General features: G+C 49.1%; 1 protein-coding gene across 7 annotated transcripts in view; it reads left to right on the plus strand.

The window, feature by feature from the left end:
- SZT2 (SZT2 subunit of KICSTOR complex) overlaps nt 1–19,954 on the plus strand; it is an 804,663-nt gene that overhangs the window by 301,875 nt on the left and 482,834 nt on the right. For all 7 annotated transcript variants that reach the window (XM_078659317.1, XM_078659363.1, XM_078659315.1 and 4 more), the window contains one exon: nt 3,386–3,563. In XM_078659317.1, the coding sequence (XP_078515443.1) occupies nt 3,386–3,563 (178 nt within the window). The remainder of the gene's footprint in view (nt 1–3,385; nt 3,564–19,954) is intronic.

The raw sequence follows: 19,954 nt of genomic DNA on the forward strand, positions 1-19,954 counted from the left end.
TGAATCTGATCTGGCAGAAGAACTGCCTTAAGAATCCTGCCTGAGTGAAAGGCAAGGAGTGAGCCTACCCAACAGGAGGAGCTGACTAGGTATGGACAGAAGTGGTTCACCCTGGTGCTATGGTCCATCCACCAGAGAATCACAACTTGTGTAACTGTGATGCTCTGGCCTGAAGCTGGTTACTGAACTCATCGGAAGAACTGCAGCACTTTCGAAGCATGCCTTAGTGGTCTCTGCTGTCATCCCTGTTGTCTCCGTTGTGGCACTTGCCCAAATGTGCACGATCGGTTCTGACTGAGGAGTGGATTGACGCTGTCATGCTCTCCCTGCGATGTGCCATGGTTGGTGCGACCATGGCATCAACTAACCCATGCCAGAGGGGTTCCAGCTGAATAAGAAAAGAATACTGCACACCCATTGTGCCCACTCCCCGGGTACCTCGCTGACCTGCACGAGTGGCTAGCCAAGCACTGACTGGCCCATAGTGCGCTAAATAGTAACGCTGCTGCCTTGAGGCACCTGTGTGCATGATATAATCCCTGACCTTGTTCGTGTTGTCCGCACTGGGCACCCACAAACTGCTCGTCTGTCAAAGCAGAGAGAATGACTTGCTTTTCAATGCTGCAAAGAAAAAGACGCTGTAAAAACGTACATACCAGTTTGCAATGAGAAAAAACACATTTTATCGGAAGGTAATCAATTTAACATCCAACTAATGTTCCAATTTTCAGAAGCATCTTCAGGGTGTTTTAGTCCTGAATTAACATTTTTTTGTGGCAGAAACATTTTAATTATTGTTACATTTAGATCCATAGCATGCCATGCTCCATTTCCTCTCTTCAGGCATGGTGTTTCCTCTCAATTTGAGGCATAGGAGGATCAGAGCGCTCTCTTCTGTGATTGATTTGCCTGAGGGAATCTATCTGAGTTCCTACCCATTACCCATCATTGTTTGTCCAGTGCTTGTAATCTCTAGGGTTAGCAGCACAGTCCACCCCATGTTAGGACCAGAACCCATGGGAGAGTTTGGGACAGCTGGTCGGTGGACCATCTTCATAACCATCGTTGGAAAGGAGTATTGGCTTTCAACGGGTGGTGGGATAATTCTATCTCCCTTGTTTTTGGCTTCATGTATGCTCATTCCCCGCTCTTTAAGATCCATGCTAGTGGACTTCAATGTTTGATGTTGTATTTTTCCTTCTAACTATAGTGCAAGAGTTGACAAGAAAAACTTTATTGTTTGATTAATTAAAATCATTACAATCTTCCATTTATGGGATCACAGAATATTAAAAGTAGCATTCATCGGAGATTGTTTAAAAGAGAAGAAAAGAAACAAAAAAAACGAAATAAAATTAATTCACATGGTTAAACAACTTATTTATCATATTAAAAAGGACACTTGGGAGCCGTTGTTGTCCCGTATGAGTTAGCGTCTACTAGAAATGAACACAAGGCGAAATGAAGATGCGTAAGAAATACTGCTAAAAACACAAATCTATTAAAACAGTAGGAACGCTACATATGATGACTTAATGGTCCTGAGACACGTGGTGTCCGGAGGTTGTCTATGTAAAGGATACAGCCTCGATCGGCTGCTATTTCACGGTACGAAAGGGTGGAACGCCCCGTTTAATGTTGGCCATTGTTTACTTGTTGGCGTTCCCGGTTGTGAATCTTATTGCTGCTCTTGTTATGAACTTGGTAAACCGAATGTTAAGCATTCGGTTGTCCCGATTCATTGATGCGAGTATGGCTTGTCTGCATGTCAGTATACCCAGTTTGTTCCATTCACTTTTTAACATGGTCTTCCGGTCGTCGAGAAGTACTGGACAGTGAAACTGAAAAATGTGATGATATGTCCTCTGTGGTTTGATGTTGTTTGGTGCTATGAAATGATAACACTTTGCAAAATGAAAAATAAAGTTTATAGAAAGTACTGGACAGTGACATGCCACGTGCTCGATTGATTCCTTGTCACTACCACACCCCCTGCACGCTACCTCCGTGTTTGTACGTTTCCAACTCGGCAGGTGGTACAAGAGTGGCCATTTGCCCATTCTAAGGGCCATGAATCTTTTTTTCCATATCATGGTGTAGGTGCATGACAGGTATGGGGCCATGACCCCTGGCTTGAACCATGGAATAATTGTCCAAGCGTGCTTACGTTTAGCAAGTTGAGCTTTGTCCGAGTGAAAGGACCAGAGACGAACGTTCCTCTTGATATATGTTTTGAGTGCCTGCTGTGATGGATTCAGATTCCAGATTTCCTCGGAATCCAGAAGTTTTAATGAGTCATGTAAATGGCGGTGGTATGTTCCACCAAGCTGTCCGACGGAGATTTCCTGCCACAGGAGGGCCTCCAGGCTTCCTCTTCTTGAATTACGTAGCTTATTACACAGCCTAATGAATGCTCCAGCCCCTACCGCATGGTGGTCTTGAAAGCCGAACTCGAGGCGTATTTGAGAAGGGGATGAGGATTTAGGCAGATTCAACGCTTGTTTGAATGTTCTTGTTGTTATTTTGTTCACAAGACTGTTGTCCTTCCCTTGCATGATCTAGTGCAAGAGTTCTACTTCATTAATTCAGTCTTCCTCTTCTTGCCTTGTTTGAAATTCCCTGGGCTAACAAGCTTTTGCCGAATGCCTGACCTCTGCCTGCTGTCTCATAAAATATCACCACAAGTAGAATGTCTTGTTTACCTGCTTCCACGTTAACTCGATTTTATCTCTTCTCACGCTGGTGCTTTTCCATCCTATTAAGATCCTTTTATGAAGAACTCAAGGACAGGTGATAGTAGTTATTAGTAGAGGACCTTATTTGCACTTTTCCAATGATTTTTACTCTGGAGATTTTAATACATATTCTAGAAAACGTTTCTCTTCAGCCCCTCTTTCTCTCTCGCCTGAAGCTAGTTTAAACAAAATTCCTACTTGTTTAACTGTGACTTTAAATTCTTCGCTCAGAGGGCGGGATAGAACCGCGGAGCACTAACCTGCACATGTCACACAGTGCTTGGATTTATAGTTTCAGTTCAGTAACTTATTACTTTCTGAATTCCTAACTGAAACACAGATACACACGGATACACATTTTGTTTGCGAACATTATACCATAATTAGTGAGAGCTCTGTTGGGCTTCTTATTAGATTTTGGTTTTGAACCGCTGTGTTGCCTCTGATTTACGATACCTAATCAGTACTTATTTGCAATTATTTTTTTATTTCTTTGTGGGTGCATGCATATACAAATTCTTAAGCCCCCTCCCCCCAGTGGTTTGTAAAGTGAAGCTAACAGGTGTGGAAACAGACTACCTCACTTTGGCATTTGATTACATACAGACCGTTCTTATTATTAAATTGATTTTTTGTTTTCGGGTGTCTAGTGTTGAGCTGGAAGATTTCAGTGAGCAGGAATTCCACTTCTCGTCTCATGCTACGCCTGCGCTAATGTCTACAAGAGACCAGAAATCTAATGATCCCGGGAATGCTGAGTTCTCGTTGTCTCTGCTGGAGTCCAATCAACCATGTGAAGTTTCTCCTAACCTCCACAAAATAATCCAGGTGCGTACACGCAGTAATAGTCATGCGCTACTGTGCTTTATCTATTCTTTCTCTGTTTTGCTTTGTTCTGAATGCAACAAGTCGTTGTGTTGGGCTGCGGTGTCAGTGAGAGCTGGTAGGCAGGGATTTCCAACTAAAAGAACTCATCATTTTAGCTGAGGACCATTATTTGTGGCAACAATTATAGCTAATCATGCCAGGTACAACCCACAGTCTCTGCAGGCTAGATTCATGTTCAGGATAAATCGGCTGGAAAACTTTCAGTTTCAGAAACACAGACTTGGACTTTGCATGAGGTCATACGCTTAGTGTGATTTAGGGCATTGCCAGGGGTCAAAATAGCAACCACCAAGCCTCCGTTAGCAACCCCTGGCCTAGCTCTCGTAACGTCTGAGGCTCTACTTTCAAATTAGCCATATCATGGGGATCTTGCTCAACAGGGACCGTCTTGCCAGCCTCTCGCTAGATAGAAGCAGTTTACCGTGAGAGTGCTCTTCATGCTAAGGTACACCTAGAATTCCTCATCATTGATAAAGATTTCTGGATGTCCATCAACAGCTGGAAACCCACTTGTTCTCAAGTAAGGGACCCTCACCAGATGCCTTCCATTAATTCATTTCAGTTTTCCAGACCAGTCCTCGGAAATGTGTATCTTTTTAAACAGAGTTTACTTTAGTATTTAAAAACAAAATCCACGCCCAGTAAAAAGCGAAGAAAATATTTTTTAAAAAGGTGTTGTAATGTGCCAATATTGCTCCTTTTGACTGCCTACCAACATTGAAGCAAAACCTGTGTTAGATTTAAATCCCCCACACCCTTGTAATGGATTGCTTTGTGGTCTTTGAAAAAGTGATTCACTCTTATAGGTGATCCTTTAAAAAATGTGTGTAGTACATCATGCCGGGAAGGGAGGAATACATTCTTCAGTAACCGATTTGGGATTGCAAGAGCAGATGAAACATACAATCGTGAGTGAGCGTGATGGGGTAAGTGAGCATACGAGCCAAAAAAGCATCAGTGAGTTAGATGAAACTAGAAGACCTCAACAGCCACTTGATCTATAGTGGCATTGATTCGAGGAGGGGTTACAACAGCACACAGGACACATAATCATTCGTGTTGAGACTGGAAGAACAAGTGTGCATTGGATGCATTAAGATCTATAAGCAGTATAAAGGGTTTTAGGGTCACTGCTGCCAACAGATTATTCTGTCTACAGATGGCCAGTTTTGCACTTTGGACTGTGAAGTTAGGTAACCCTGAGGATGTGCTAATGAATGCTAGCCCTGGTCCAGCTCCATTAGTCTCCTAAGCAAACTTTGAAAACAGTTGAGCCTATAACTGCTTTTTCACAGACTTTGCCCTGTGACCAGATTGCTGGTATGCCATTAATTTGATACCAAGACTTTTTAGCTTTGGGAATTAGCCACTTAATGTCCTAAAGGCATCGTCTTGGGTTTGAGTTGGGTTAGTTTCTTTTAGGTTGCGGGTTTTTAGCGGACTTCACTTTTTGGGGTTGTTTTGTGAATTCTATGCTAACTGGCCTAAGACTCCATGAGTTTTATGCTTGCATTCATGCAAGCATTCCCGGGATCATTCGATTTCTGGTCTCATGTAGACATTAGCGGAGACGTAGCATGAGATGCATAGTAGAAGTACCTCTAGCACTTATGCTCAATTGTCTGGAATTGGTTACCTGGCCCATGGTTACACTTGATCCTTGTAAATTTCGAATGTTAGCTGAGGGCACTCAACCTTTACCCATAGGATAACATTGCCATATGTTACTTATATTAGAATGCCTTAACATGTAGTGCTACTGTTATGCTTGTGGTTTTTAGTGGTGGTGTTTAATTTAACATTCCTATGTGTAAATAAAAGTCCTAATCTAAGATACATCTGCGACTGGCCATTGAGTTTGTTTTTATAATCTTTATTGATAGATCCATCATGGATAATCAGACCAGTATTCAAATACAGTTTTCCAAGAGTTATAATTGTGTAGAAGTAGTGGTGCTTTACATGCCACTGAATTTCATTCAAAGCAACACAAGGAGATGATGGACGGAGCACCAAAACTTTTCAGACATTCACCCCTAGTCCCAGATCTGGGTTGAATCCATCATCGTTCTTTAGCTCACTTCGCCACCCTAGTTCAGACCCAGCTATATGCATATCAGTCTTGACCCTGTGCCTCATGGGAACAGTCCAGCCCGAACTGCCAAGCCAGGTCTTCCCTGGACCGGAAATGAGCATCCTGGTACCGGTTTGGGGGAAACATCCCTCATTAGCCAGGCTAGCTTGAATCCAGTGACAAAGTGAGCAAGGGAGAGAAGGCAGGACACAATGTGGAAAAAAACTAGCTTGGAGAAGTCAATGAGGTAGTATATCGCACAATATTGTATGAACAAAATATCTAGTTACAGTTTGAAGAAGTTGATGGTTGGGGAGCACTAAACCTATTTAGAAACCATCCAAGAAAGAACAGGAGGGAGTCAGCCATGAACAGTGCAGGTTGGTGCATGGGGCCCCTCAACTAGTGTAAGTGTAGGAAGATATCCTAAAAGTCTTAAATTGGTTGTGATTGGTCATTCAGCCTGTAAATCAGGTGTTCATGTGCCTACAGTAATCGCCATATAGTCTGTCCAGTACTCAATGGTGGAAGCCTTGGGTATACAAACCTTTGCTGCTGCCAAATAAGTGTTCCTCCATCTTTTCTCATGTCTGGTGATGGCAGAAAATCATTGAGTATCATGTAGCATGGCAAGGACTGCAGAAGCGGCATAATCGATCCCACAAGTGTACGCAAGTACTCTCCTTCTCTGGGTCCAGTAGGACAGAAGTGCAGGGCATTTACAGAGGACATGTAGAATATCAGAATTCGATTAGGCACACCTCCAGAGTTTGGATGCATTCATCAGTTTTGCCTTGAAAAGATGAAGACCAACTGTCTAAACCTGTACAACGACGAGAACGAAATTGTGATTGCTACGAAGAGCACATAACTGTGCTACTCCACCAGGGGCCGTATTAAACAAAGTGCCCCGGAGGTTCAACGGGCGTTTGCGTCCACTTTGCATGCTGCCGGGGTAGTTTGGTTATACAGAATGGGCCGCGGACACTTGTGCAGTCCCTTTTGTAATAAGAGATAGTGCTGGCGCACATATAGCGCCAGTTTTATCATCAGAGGATGTTCCCTCATTTGCATAGAGGCATAGCCCCATGTAAATGAGGGAATCTCTTTGCCCCTCCGCCCATGTGGTGGTACAGATTAAGGCGCAGAGGTAAAGAAGCTGTCAGGAGGCGCACGCTGATGGCAGCCCTCTGAAGGGTGTCTTATGGACCCCCTAGACATCCCCTGGCAGGCGGATGCAGTCACTCACCTGACCCACCTGCAAGATGATCTCTCACCCCTCTTAAAAGTGAAACATGGAGTAGCTGCTTAAAGCTGCACCGTATTTCATTGGAATGCGCTGCCCCCAGGACAGCACGACTTCGCAGCTGCCCTGGGGGCAATATAATACAGTGCACTCTTGTTGTTTGCGCAGGGCTTACCTTTTGAAAAGTGCACCTGGTGCAAATAAGGAGAATGCACCACAATGTGTAATATGGCCTTTTTGGCCATCAGAACTAGACCCAAACCTGCCACCGAAATCAGTAACCATGAGACCATCATCATCAACAGCAAAAACTCAACATGATAGTCCAAGTCAATGCCATCCCTGACTCATGCTGCCATATTCTGAAGATGTTGGTAAGATTTTCAAATGGCTCCCACTTAGCACCCAGCAAACTGTCACTCACGCCCTGATCAAAAGCAAGCCGGACTACGGCAACACTCCCTATACTGGGATCAACAAAACGCTCACCAAAAGGCTACACACCATTTGGAACTCAGCAGCCAGAATCACTCTCAGCATCCCACGCACCACTCCCATCACACCACACCTGAAGGAGCTCCACTGGTTTCCCATTCACAAATGAGCAAAATCCAAACCCTTCACCCACAGGCATTGCATAGCACTGGCTCAGCGTACCTCAACAATTGCATCTGCTTTCAGAAATCTTCCAGACACCTCCACTAAATTGGACTCCTACTTGCATAATCTCACGCATACGGAAAACCAGATCCGGCAGTCGAACCTTCTCTGCATTGCTGGTAAAGCGTGGAATGACGTATCGCTACACATAAGCGCCTCCTCCTCACTTCTTGAATCTGTAAGAAGATGAATCCCTGGCTTTTCATGTATTCCTTCTAGGCATCTCCCTTCCAAGTCCTCTGCACTTGCCTCGGATCCGCTTGCCCTTTGTAAATGTTTGTTGATTGTGGTTTTTAGTCATGCTACATCAGTTATTGTTTTAATAGTATTGTCAACTTGTGTAACCTTCAGCTATGGAAAGTTGGTACTAGATTAAGTTTTAGTGCAATGCATATATATTTGTTGACAAGGCAGACCTTGGATCGTGTATAACCTTATGCACATGTGTATTAGATGCCATGACAGATGCCTGGTCCAATTGCTACTACATCAAGCAGTGGTTTGGTGTGTTTTTCATATAGTTTGGTTGTTAGATCGACTTAGTATCTTAAGCAGTTTTCTCCTTCACCAAATTATACTGCACCTATTTCTATATACACTGCAGCCACTTCTCAAGAAATTGTTTTGTTTGTGAGGATCAAGTGCAGATGCGAGTACCTTATCATAACTATTTGCTGTATGACTTTCCTCTACATTTATGCTCTGTCACATGCATGAATGAAGTGTACATATTGTTACTTTGATGCAGACATGTGTGGATCAGGTCTCACTCATTAAGATTTCAACGCCTTCGCTCCTCCTTTCGCACAGCGTACCACGTATATGTCATACAACGTACCATGTATTTGTAAGTGCATATGACCCCCTTGTACTTTTATATCTTCGTTGTCAGGGTTTACCCATATGTGGGCCCTTGAGCATCTCACATCTCTCCACTTTATCACATCACTGGCAGGTCTCCGGTAGGTCTTTGCGACTTCCTTAGCTCTAGCTTAGCCTGCAGCAGCACCCGACTTTCTTCTAAATATTCTTATGTGGGTCACAGGCCTAGTCCAGCTCACCCAAGCAGCTGCCTGGGACCACAGAAGATCACCTCACAGTCACCGCTCCTGATCACTCCTTGATCACTGTTCTGTCTATAAAATTCAGGACCAGCGGTGCCCATTTCACTTTCTGTTTCTGTGCCAGGAGAGATGGCGATTCCTCCCCATCAATTTTGTTTACTGTCTGATTTGTCAAGTTTCGCATGGGATATAGTCTTGTGAAAAATCGTTAGCAGGTTTTTACTAGTGAATCCTGTTCGAGGCATGTGGGCTGCTAAATTCATATCTATAGCATAGATCGCCGCCTAGTGTTGGGTCTGGATGATTGCACGTTGTTTTCCTGGAAGAGTCTTCGAAGTATCACAAGATAGGTGGCTCCTCCCCTGGACTACAGTGCGCATGGGCATCGACTCCATCCCCAGATTGTTTTTTTCCGCCATTGGGTTCGGATGTGATTTCGACATCTCCTGTTCGGAATCGATATAAAAACACTTTTCAAGGCCAAAAGGCCTTCGTTTACCCCGTCGGTATTGTTCGCGTTCGGTCTCGTGTATACTCCAACTCGTCGAGTCGGCTTTCTGAGGAGGCGGGTGACTCTTCGGTGCTCGAGGCCCAGTCGACGCAGCAAGACTTTCAACAGTATGGAACGGAGTCCGTTCAAGAACTGTCCCGTGTGTGGTTCAAAGTACCCACACATCGACGTACACCCCGTGTGCAACAAGTGCCTGTCGCCGGACCACAACGAGGCCAACTGTATGGCCTGTTCGAGATTTAGATCAAAGAAGACGATCAAGCTTCGGCGCGTGGCGCGCCTCGAGGCCCAGCGGTCGGCCCCGGCACCGGTGGACATCTTCGTAGACCCCGAGGCAGGCGAGCAAGAGCTTCCCCTGCAAATTTCACCTACATCGGCGGAGGTCGAGCACGACTACGGAGCAGACGTCGAAGACCAAGACCTAGAGGAAAACGTCGATGAGGTAGGGGACGACGACGAAGCATATGGGGCCATGGAAGATAGCTCGGAGGAAGAGCTATGCCCCGTTCGTACTCTTACAATGGCTCAGGTCACGGGATCGCCACGCGGCCTTACCCAAGACCTTACACCTCGATCCATGGCCCCGCCTTCCGGCCCGGCTACGGACACCTCAGCGGAGCCGCCATTAACAAAATCGAAACCGAAACAGAAACCATCGGTATCGACGAAAACAAAGATGGACGATGCGCCATCGAAACCGAAGACGTCTGCTCCCCCATCGATGCCGTCGTCTTCGGAGGCCTCAAAGTCTACAAAGGCTGTCGACCAGGCAAAGGTGCCGAAAGTGGTCAAGGAGCCAAGCTCGAAGACGGTCGTCGTGCAGGTGTCGAGCAAGGTGGTCGAGTCGAAGTCGAAGAAGACTGTCGAGCCTGCAGCGGGCAAGGCTACCGAGCCAAAAGGCAAAAGGGCCGTCGAGACGAAGTCGGCAAAGGGCACCGAGCCGAAGTCTGGAGTGCCGTTACAGAAGGCAAAGGCTGCCGATCCGAAGCCATCGGCGTCCACGCCTGCGGCCGCGAAAGGGGCGCGAAGCGCAGTTGTCAAAGAAACGCCTGAGCCTCAGGCGGCCAAACGGAAGTCATCGACGCTCGGGTCTTCCCCTAAGGGTGGACCGCGGTCATCGGTCGGGTCGACGAAACCATCCGCTTCCTTTACGAAGCAAGTCTCGGACTCCCTCAAGCGGATACGGGACGAGGCGTCGACGTCGGAGCCGAATGCGCCTTCGGTACCAGCGCCGATGGCCCCGCAAAAGCAGACTTCCATGCCGATCCTCTACACTCTACCGCCTAAGGTGGCGCCAAAGGCCTTTGCACCACGGTTGGTGCCCAAGGACTCTGAAGTGTCGAAGCAAACTCACCCGAGTGGAAGTTTAGGTCATCGACAACCTTTACTAGAGGAACAGTCGGCGTATTTCATCGGGAAAACTCACGCTCTACAAGAGGAAAATTACATCACAGCCTCTGGAGTCGTTTGTAATTCCTCTGAAGCGGAAAAAAACGGCACCAGAAACACCAGTACTTGTTGAACACTTTATTCCACAACCTCGAAGGAGTGCAACACCTTCACCCACTTGCTCAAATGGAGATGAGGGTGAGCAAGATGAGGAGTATAATTTTCCAGCAAACACGGACCCTGATGAGCAACAGGACTCGTGGATGGACACTGGGGATCAAGGGGACCAGCAGGCTGTCCATGACCCTCAGGTTTATAGTGTGAAAACATCTCCCACTGAATACTCTGCGGCATTTAATGCCTTGATTGAACGGGCAGCTACAAACCATAAGGTGGAAATGCAGGCTGACCCCGTGGACGTTGATTTTCTATTTGACACTTTCTCTGCTGCAGAAAAAACTGTGAAAACTCTTCCTATGCTGAAAGGGGTCCTTAAGCATGCCGCAGACATCTTCAAAGAACCCACGAGAGCAAGGGTTGTCAACCCCAGAATAGAGAAGAAATACAGACCCGCACCTGGCGACCCAACTTACATACGGGTCAGTTGCCTTTAGACTCTTTGGTGGTCTCTAATGCCCGCAAGAGTGCGAACTCCCAAACAACGGGTGAAGCTCCTCCCCCGGACAAAGAGTCAAAAGTGCTGGAGGCATCGGGGAAGAGGGTAGCGGCTCAGGCAGCCAACATCTGGCGCATCTCAAACACGCAGGCTCTGTTGGCCAGATACGATAGGGCACACTATGACACCCTAGAACAGCTGTTACAACACCTTCCAGACCAGTTTAAAGAGGGAGCTGAGATGCTTATACAAGAGGGCAAGCTCATCTCCAACGCTGCGATAAAATGTGCGCTCGACGTTGCGGACACGGCAGCGAGAGCGATCAACACTAGCGTGATGTTGAGGCGTCAAGCATGGCTCCGCATCTCAGGGTTCAAGCCAGAGATACAGACTACTATCCTGAACCAGCCCGTTAATCCAGACAGGTTATTTGAGCCAGAGGTTGACACCACCCTCGAGAAAATCAAAAAAGATACTGAGACGGCCAAATCCATGGGTGCTCTCCAGTCTCAGCAGTTCAGAGGGAACACTTTTCGTCGCTCAGGCAATCGAGGTGTTACCAGAGGACACTTGGCACAGCAAACGCCATTCAATAAAGGTGGGGCGCAATCCTCGTACCCCAAGCAGGGTAGAGGAGGTTACCGGGGAAACAGCGCCAAGGGCAGAGGCAGAGGCAACAACAGCTCCCGTTCCTCCGCCACCAACAAACAGTGACTTCCTGTCACTTCCCCCCCGACCATCCAACACCTGTCGGGGGGAGACTCCAACAGTTCCTGCCGGTCTGGAAGTCCATCACCACAGACAGGTGGGTAAGGAAACTTATCCAGTACGGCTATTGTTTGGAGTTAACGTCCACTCCACCCAACATACCACCAAAACACCGTCCTATGTCAGCAGAGCATTTGCACTTATTGCAGCAGGAGGTGCTCGTCATGCTGCAAAAAAGCGCAATCGAGCTCGTGCCAGTGGAAGAAGGCACAGGGGTGTATTCCCTGTACTTCTTAATCCCAAAGAAGGACGGCTCACTCAGACCCATTCTGGACCTCAGGCCTCTGAACCTCTTCATTCTTTCAGAACACTTCCACATGTTGACACTGCAGCAGGTTCTTCCATTGTTAAACCAGGGAGACTTCCTGGCAACCTTGGACCTCAAGGATGCTTACTTTCACATACCACTCCACCCATCCCACAGGAAATATCTCAGGTTCACCATCCAAAACAGGCATTACCAATTCAAGGTACTACCCTTCGGAGTGACCACTGCCCCCAGAGTGTTCACGAAATGTCTGGCGACAGTTGCGGCGCACCTCAGGAGACAGAACATACATGTCTACCCTTACCTGGACGACTGGCTCGTTCAGGCCAAGTCTGCACAACAGTGCGCCGCACACATGTCCCACACCATTCACCTCCTTCACAGTCTGGGATTTTCTCTAAACTATCCAAAGTCGCACCTTCTGCCAGCCCATGTGCGGCAGTATTTGGGCGCGACGATAAATACGCTGGCTGCCACAGCTCAGCCAAACCCAGCGAGGATCGACAACATCCAGTCGCTCATCCAGAGGTTCAGTCCGCAATGCTCCCTTCCAGCGAGAGTGTTCATGCAGTTGATAGGCATGATGGCCTCCTGCATCTTCATAGTCCCGCACGCACGGTTGCATATGCGTCCGCTCCAGGAATGCTTGGCACATCAGTGGACTCAGGCTTGAGGACAGTTGAAAGACCTAGTGTTGGTGACCGGTCGAGCATACAACTCTCTGCATTGGTGGAATCCACACAACCTTTGCAAGGGCCGACCGTTCCAAGAGCCTGTGCCACAGATTATCCTGACGACGGACGCATCTCTCCAGGGATGGGGAGCTCATGTGCTCCACTACACGGTGCAGGGACTATGGACAACGCAACAACAGAAGATGCACATCAACTACCTAGAACTGATGGCAATCTTCATGGCACTCAAGTCCTTCAAAGTACATCTGTGCAACATGGTCGTGTTGATCCGGACGGACAACATGACGGCCATGTACTACATCCAAAAGCAGGGAGGTACACACTCTCCACAGTTGTCTCATCTGGCTCAGAGCATGTGGAAGTGGGCCATTCAGAGGAACATCTTCCTCATGGCGGAACACCTCCCGGGCGAGGACAATCAGATGGCGGATCTGCTCAGCAGGTACAGCCACCAGATGCATGAGTGGGAGCTACACCCATCAGTACTCCGCCCGTACTTTCAGCAGTGGGGTCATCCAGAGATAGACCTGTTTGCCACGAGGGAAAACGCAAAATGCCAAAGCTTTGCCGCCAGGTTCCCTCACCCACAGTCGCAGGGCAATGCGATATGGATGAACTGGTCAGGCAAATTTGCGTACGCTTTTCCCCCAGCACCTCTCATTCCGCTGGTGGCAAGAAAGCTAAAGCAACACTCGATGACGCTCATCCTGGTTGCTCCAACATGGGCACGCCAACCATGGTACACCACGTTTCTGGAACTCTCCCAGGCTTTTGATGCAGAACCATGGCGACATTCAGCATCCAAATCCCAACAGCTCAATCTGGCGATCTGGCTCCTGAAGTCTTAGAGTTTGGCTACCTTAATTTACCTCCCGAATGCATGGACATCATACGGGAGGCAAGGAAGCCCACTACCAGAGCCTGCTATGCAGCAAAATGGAAGCGGTTTGTCATTTACTGTACAGACCACAATATCAACCCGCTAGATGCATCCATTCCTAACATCATCTGCTATTTGTTACATCTTTACAAATGCAATCTAGCATATGCTACCATTCGGATACACTTATCCGCCATAGCGGCTTATCTTCAAAACAGGCAGCATCTCTCTGTTTTCAGGGTGCCTGCCATCAAAGCGTTCCTGGAAGGGTTGAAACGGGTCATTCCTCCCAGGACCCCGCCAGCTCCTGTATGGAACCTTAATGTGGTCCTCACCAGGTTGATGGGCCCACCTTTTGAGCCTCTACATTCATGTGAGATTCAATTCTTGACATGGAAAGTGGCTTTTCTCATTGCCATCACGCCTCTTAGACGTGTTAGTGAGCTACAGGCGCTCACGATACAAGAGCCATTTATACAAATTCATTCAAACAGGGTGGTGCTCCGCACTAACCCCAAGTTTCATCCTAAGGTGGTGTCGCAGTTTCATGTCAATCAAACCATTGAACTGCCCGCATTCTTTCCCAAACCAGAAACAGTAGCAGAAAGAATGCTCCACACGCTAGACGTCAAAAGGGCGTTAATGTACTACATTGACAGAACGAAAGATTTTAGGAATACTCAACAGCTTTTTGTTGCCTTCTCAGCCCAGCACAAAGGCAACCCCATTTCCAAAGCAGGAATAGCCAGGTGGATCGTTAAGTGTATTCAGATTTGCTATCAGAAAGCTAAGCGCACTTTAACGGTCCCCCCCAGGGCACACACCACACGCACGTTGGGGGCCTCCATGGCATTCCTCGGTAACATCCCTTTGGAAGACATTTGTAGAGCAGCCACATGGTCTACACCACATACGTTTACCAAACATTACTGTGTAGATGTGCATTCCAAACAGCAGGCAGCTGTAGGGCAGGCTGTTCTTAAAATACTTTTTCAAACTTCTGCAGCTGGCACGGGCGGCCGCCGTTAACGGAGGGACTGCTATGTATTCTATGCTATAGATATGAATTTAGCAGCCCACATGCCTCGAACTGAATATGCTACTTACCAGTATGCATCTGTTCTTGGCATGTAGGGCTGCTAACATTCATATCGCCCGCCCTCCTCCCCGGCGCCCGTAGTGGCTGCAGACTTTTCTTGCATTCCACCATTCGCATGGACATCGCTTACGCTATTACACTCCATCTTTGCCACAATGGCTAAAACAATCTGGGGATGGAGTCGATGCCCATGCGCACTGTAGTCCAGGGGAGGAGCCACCTATCTCGTGATACTTCGAAGACTCTTCCAGGACAACAACGTGCAATCATCCGGACCCAACACTAGGCGGCGATCTATGCTATAGATATGAATGTTAGCAGCCCTACATGCCAAGAACAGCTGCATACTGGTAAGTAGCATATTCATTTCAATTGATGAGCTCGCACTTGCTGGCTCCACGGCCGTAGGAGCAGCAAAACCAATACATAACCTAGTATTGAAAAAATACTTTCTTCTAGACTTACTTTTCTGGTATGTATTACATCCTTAAGAAGAGTTAGTGAACTACCAGCATTATTTGTAGAAGAACCCTACCTAAAAAATACATGAAACGTGGTTATAAGAACACATCCAAAATCCTTGCTACTTTGGAAATAGATCTGATATTACGCTGCCTTCGTTATTCCAAAGACCTAAAACATCAGCGGGAAGAGTGCTGCATACTATAAGGAGAGCAAATGTGAACAGTGTTAAAGAAACAAAAAATTGAAAAACAGAACAGTTTTTTGTTGCACATCTTCCACAAATGATAAGGGAAACATTAATCAAAATGCAGTCTCAAGATGAATAGTACCGACTAAATAAATGACTCGTAAAATCGCAAACAAGAACTTAGTAGGAATAACAGAGCAACCTTATCTTCCACTAGTAGTGTTTCCGTAAACAATATTTGTGCATACTTAACATGGACAGCCTCACACACCACATACAACATTGTGCGAGGGTTCAAGTTTGAAAGGAAGACATAGTAGGCAGGCCAGGCAGGTTTAAAAAATGAATTTGCCATTAGCTTTCTAACACGCACCACCCATGGTAGAGTATTCCGATACATAACCTATACACCGAAGTCACCGAAGACCAGCTCTCCATCACTCTCGCCCGAAGCCCACCCACAGACCCGCCCGATGCCGCTGGCAACATTAGACAGTGGATCGACGACTGCGCCACCACCCTCGCCCCGCTCAAGAAACCCTCCAACAGCCACACCAGCAAGAAAGCAAGCTGGTTCACCGAAGACCACCAGGCCTCCAAGCAAACCTGCAGAAAGCTGGAGAAGAACTGGATCCGTGAACAAACACCGAAAGCTACGCAGCCCACAAGAACGCCACCCGCAGACACCGCAACCTCATAAGATCCGCAAAAGGGTCTCCTCCTAAAACCGCCTAGACAACAACGCACACAACAGCAAATAGCTCTTCAACATTGTGAAGGAACTCTCCAACCCCAGCTCCAACGCCATCCCACCTTCGCAAGACCTGTGCGACTTGCTGGTCCTTCCACCGCAAGATCGCAGACATCCACGACCGCTTCAACGCCGCAACCGCCCCGGCAACCACTGAGGCCCCCGCGACCACCATCTGCACCAACCGTCTGCTCTCCTGGACCAACATCAACGACGACAAAACCATCAAGATCACGAACACCATCCACTCCGGATCCCCGTCAGACCCATGCCCTTCCCAGCGACCTTCCCGGAGAGCTGGAAGCACGCCGAGATCAACCCCTTACTCAAGAAACCCAAGGCCAACCCCAAGGACCCCAAGAACTTCCGACCCATCTCCCTGCTCCCGTTCTCAGCGAAGGTCATCGAGAAGGCCGTCAACAAACAACTGACCAGATTCCTCGAGGAGAACAGCATCCTAGACCCGTCCCAGTCCGGGTTCTGCAGTAACCACAACACCGAAACTGCCCTCATCGCCGCCACCAACGACATCATGACCCTGCTAGACAACGGAGAAACCGCGGCCCTCATCCTCCTGGACCTGTCAGCCGCCTTCGACACGATCTGCCACCGCATACTACGAACACCCCTCTACGACGCCGGAATCCAAGAAAAGGCCCTCGACTGGACCACCTCCTTCCTCTCCGGCAGAACCCAGAATGTCCGCCTCCCCCTCTTCCGCTCCGAAGCCACTGAGATCATCTGCGGCGTACCCCAGGGCTCATCTCTCAGCCCAATGCTGTTCAACATCTACATGGCACAACTCGCCCGCATCGTCCGACTGCACAACCTCAACATCATCTCCTACGCCGATGACACCCAGCTCATCCTCTCCCACACCGAGGACCCCCACACTGCCAAAACTAACCTCCACGAAGGAATGAAGGCCGACGCCAAATGGATGATGAACAGCCGACTGGAGCTGAACTCGGACAAGACAGAGGTCCTCATCCTCAGATCCACCCCCTCGGCCTGCGATGACTCCTGGTGGCAGACTGCACTAGGAACAGCTCCAAAACCCACCGACCATGCACGCAACCTAGGGGTTCATCCTCGACTCGACCCTCTCTATGTCAAAGCAGGTCAACTCCGTCTCTTCCTCCTGCTTCAACACCCTCCGCATGCTCCGCAGGATCTACAAGTAGATCTCCACAGAAACGAGAAGGATGGTCACCCAGGCCCTCGTCAGCAGCAGACTGGACTATGGAAACGCCCTCTTCGCAGGAGCCTCGGCCAAACTCCTGAAACGGCTTCAACGCATCCAGAACGCCTCCACATGCCTGATCCTCGACATCCCTCGCCACAGGCACATCACACCCCACCTGAGCGACCTGCACTGGCTCCCGGTCAACAAGAGGATAACCTTCAAGCTCCTCACCCACACACACAAGGCACTCCACAACTCCGGACCAACGTACCTCAACAGCCGTCTCAGCTTCTACACCCCCACGCGCCACCTCCGATCCACAGACTGCGCCCTCTCCACCGCATCCGAAGAGTGACCGCCGGCTGCAGAACTTTCTCCCACATCGCCGCAAAGACATGGAACACCCTTCCCATCCGCCTACGGCAGACCCAAGACCTACTGACCTTCAGAAAACTCCTCAGGACCTGGCTCTTCAAACAGTAGCAGCACTCCAACCCCCTCTCCCTCCTTTCAGCGCCTTGAGACCCTCACGGATATGTAGTGCACTTAACAAATGCTAGAACCTAGAAGAGATTCCATGCTCCAGAAGAATCCTTGCCTGGATCAATGGTTTTGCAGAATGAAACTCTTCTAGATTCACACGTGCCCTCCCACCTCCCGAGGTAGAAGGAGAATTAATGCAAAAAAATCTAAAATATATTGAGTTTTTGTGGGTGTATAGTTGATGTCAATCATTAGGTTGTGGGAGAATTCACAGCATGTCACTCTTATCAATTTTCAAAACCATTGTTACAGATACATACCTGATTTAATATATGTATATGATGATGCCACTCCCACTCCAAAGTTGCACACGCAACCCAGTTGGAGCTATCTCCGCAAGATATAATCATTCAGCCTTTTTAGGTTTTAGCGTTTTGTCATCTGCAGTCTTAGTCTGCTTCAGCTTAATTCCCTTAAGTATTTGTCTCCTGTTTATGCAAATGCCATCCAGTAACTTCTACAGTCAAGGTGCTGACATTCTGGGACACCCCCGCGCCGCACGGCCACCAGCTGCTGCAGTGCTTCCCCGCCTTCTGCCTCGCTGCCCAGGCTCCGCCGCGTGACCACGCCCCTTGACATCGAGCGGCGTGGTCTGTGCTCGCTTCTTGCTCTGTTTCACTGTATCTGCCTGTATTGTGTCTCTGATTAGTTTTTGTTGTTTAAATTGCACTTTTGTCCCCCCATTTCTGCCTGTTTAGCCTTAGTTTTCAGCCGCCGTCTCATCCCTCCCCGCTCCCGCTTCCCGCCACCACCACTGACCCCGCCCCTTTTTCTTTCTGTACCCTCCCCGCTCCCGCCTCCCAGCTGCTCCGCCCACCCGCGCACTTGGCCATATATGGCGACCGTGCGACGCAGGTGAGTGTGACCCAGTTCTGGGACACCCCCGCGCCGCACGGCCACCTACTTCTGCAGTGCTTCCCCGCCTTCTGCCTCGCTGCCCAGGCTCCGCCGCGTGACCACGCCCCCTGACATCGAGCGGCGTGGTCTGTGCTCGCTTCTTGCTCTGTTTCACTGTATCTGCCTGTATTGTGTCTCTGATTAGTTTTTGTTGTTTAAATTGCACTTTTGTCCCCCCATTTCTGCCTGTTTAGCCTTAGTTTTCAGCCGCCGTCTCATCCCTCCCCGCTCCCGCTTCCCGCCACCACCACTGACCCCGCCCCTTTTTCTTTCTGTACCCTCCCCGCTCCCGCCTCCCAGCTGCTCCGCCCACCCACGCACTTCGCCATATATGGCGACCGTGCGAACGCGCAGCGATCACGCGCAGCGGGCGCGCCGATTGTGCGCCGAAGGCGCGCCAAAGGTAAGCCCGTCTGCGCCCGTCCGCGCCTGGACCGCGCCCAGTGCCAGGACCCCTGGCCCTCGACGACCCCGACCGACCCGCCTGACGTACACCGCCGCCACCCTCTGCGCACTCAACGCCGGTCGACCCCCAGGATGCTACCAAGCCACACCACGACGCACCCACGGACCCTTCAGCTGCAACGCCTGCAAGTTCACCTGCATCCGGACCTGCCTCGCACCAGCACCCGCCAAGTCTTACACCAGCAGCACCCACCTCAAGTGCATCCTGCTCAACACCCGCTCCGTCCACAGACACGCCATCGAACTCTGGAACCTCCTCGACACCACAGCTCCTGACGTTGCCTTCCTCACAGAGACCTGGATGAACGCCTCTTCAGCTCCCGGACATCGCCATCGCCATCCCAGAGGGCTACAAGATCACCCGGAGGGATCGCACCGCCAACCAGATGGGAGGAGGCATCGCCATCATCCACAGGAACACCCTCCGTATCACGACCAGCACCGACAACACCCTTACCACCGCCGAACACCTGCATTTCCAGATCCACACCGACCCGAAGACCACCCTCAGAGGCACCCTGATCTACCGACCTCCAGGACCACGCACCCTATTCAGCGAGGACATCG

The sequence above is a fragment of the Lissotriton helveticus genome, chromosome 1_1 (assembly GCF_964261635.1).
Source record: "Lissotriton helveticus chromosome 1_1, aLisHel1.1, whole genome shotgun sequence".
NCBI lineage: Eukaryota > Metazoa > Chordata > Amphibia > Caudata > Salamandridae > Lissotriton > Lissotriton helveticus.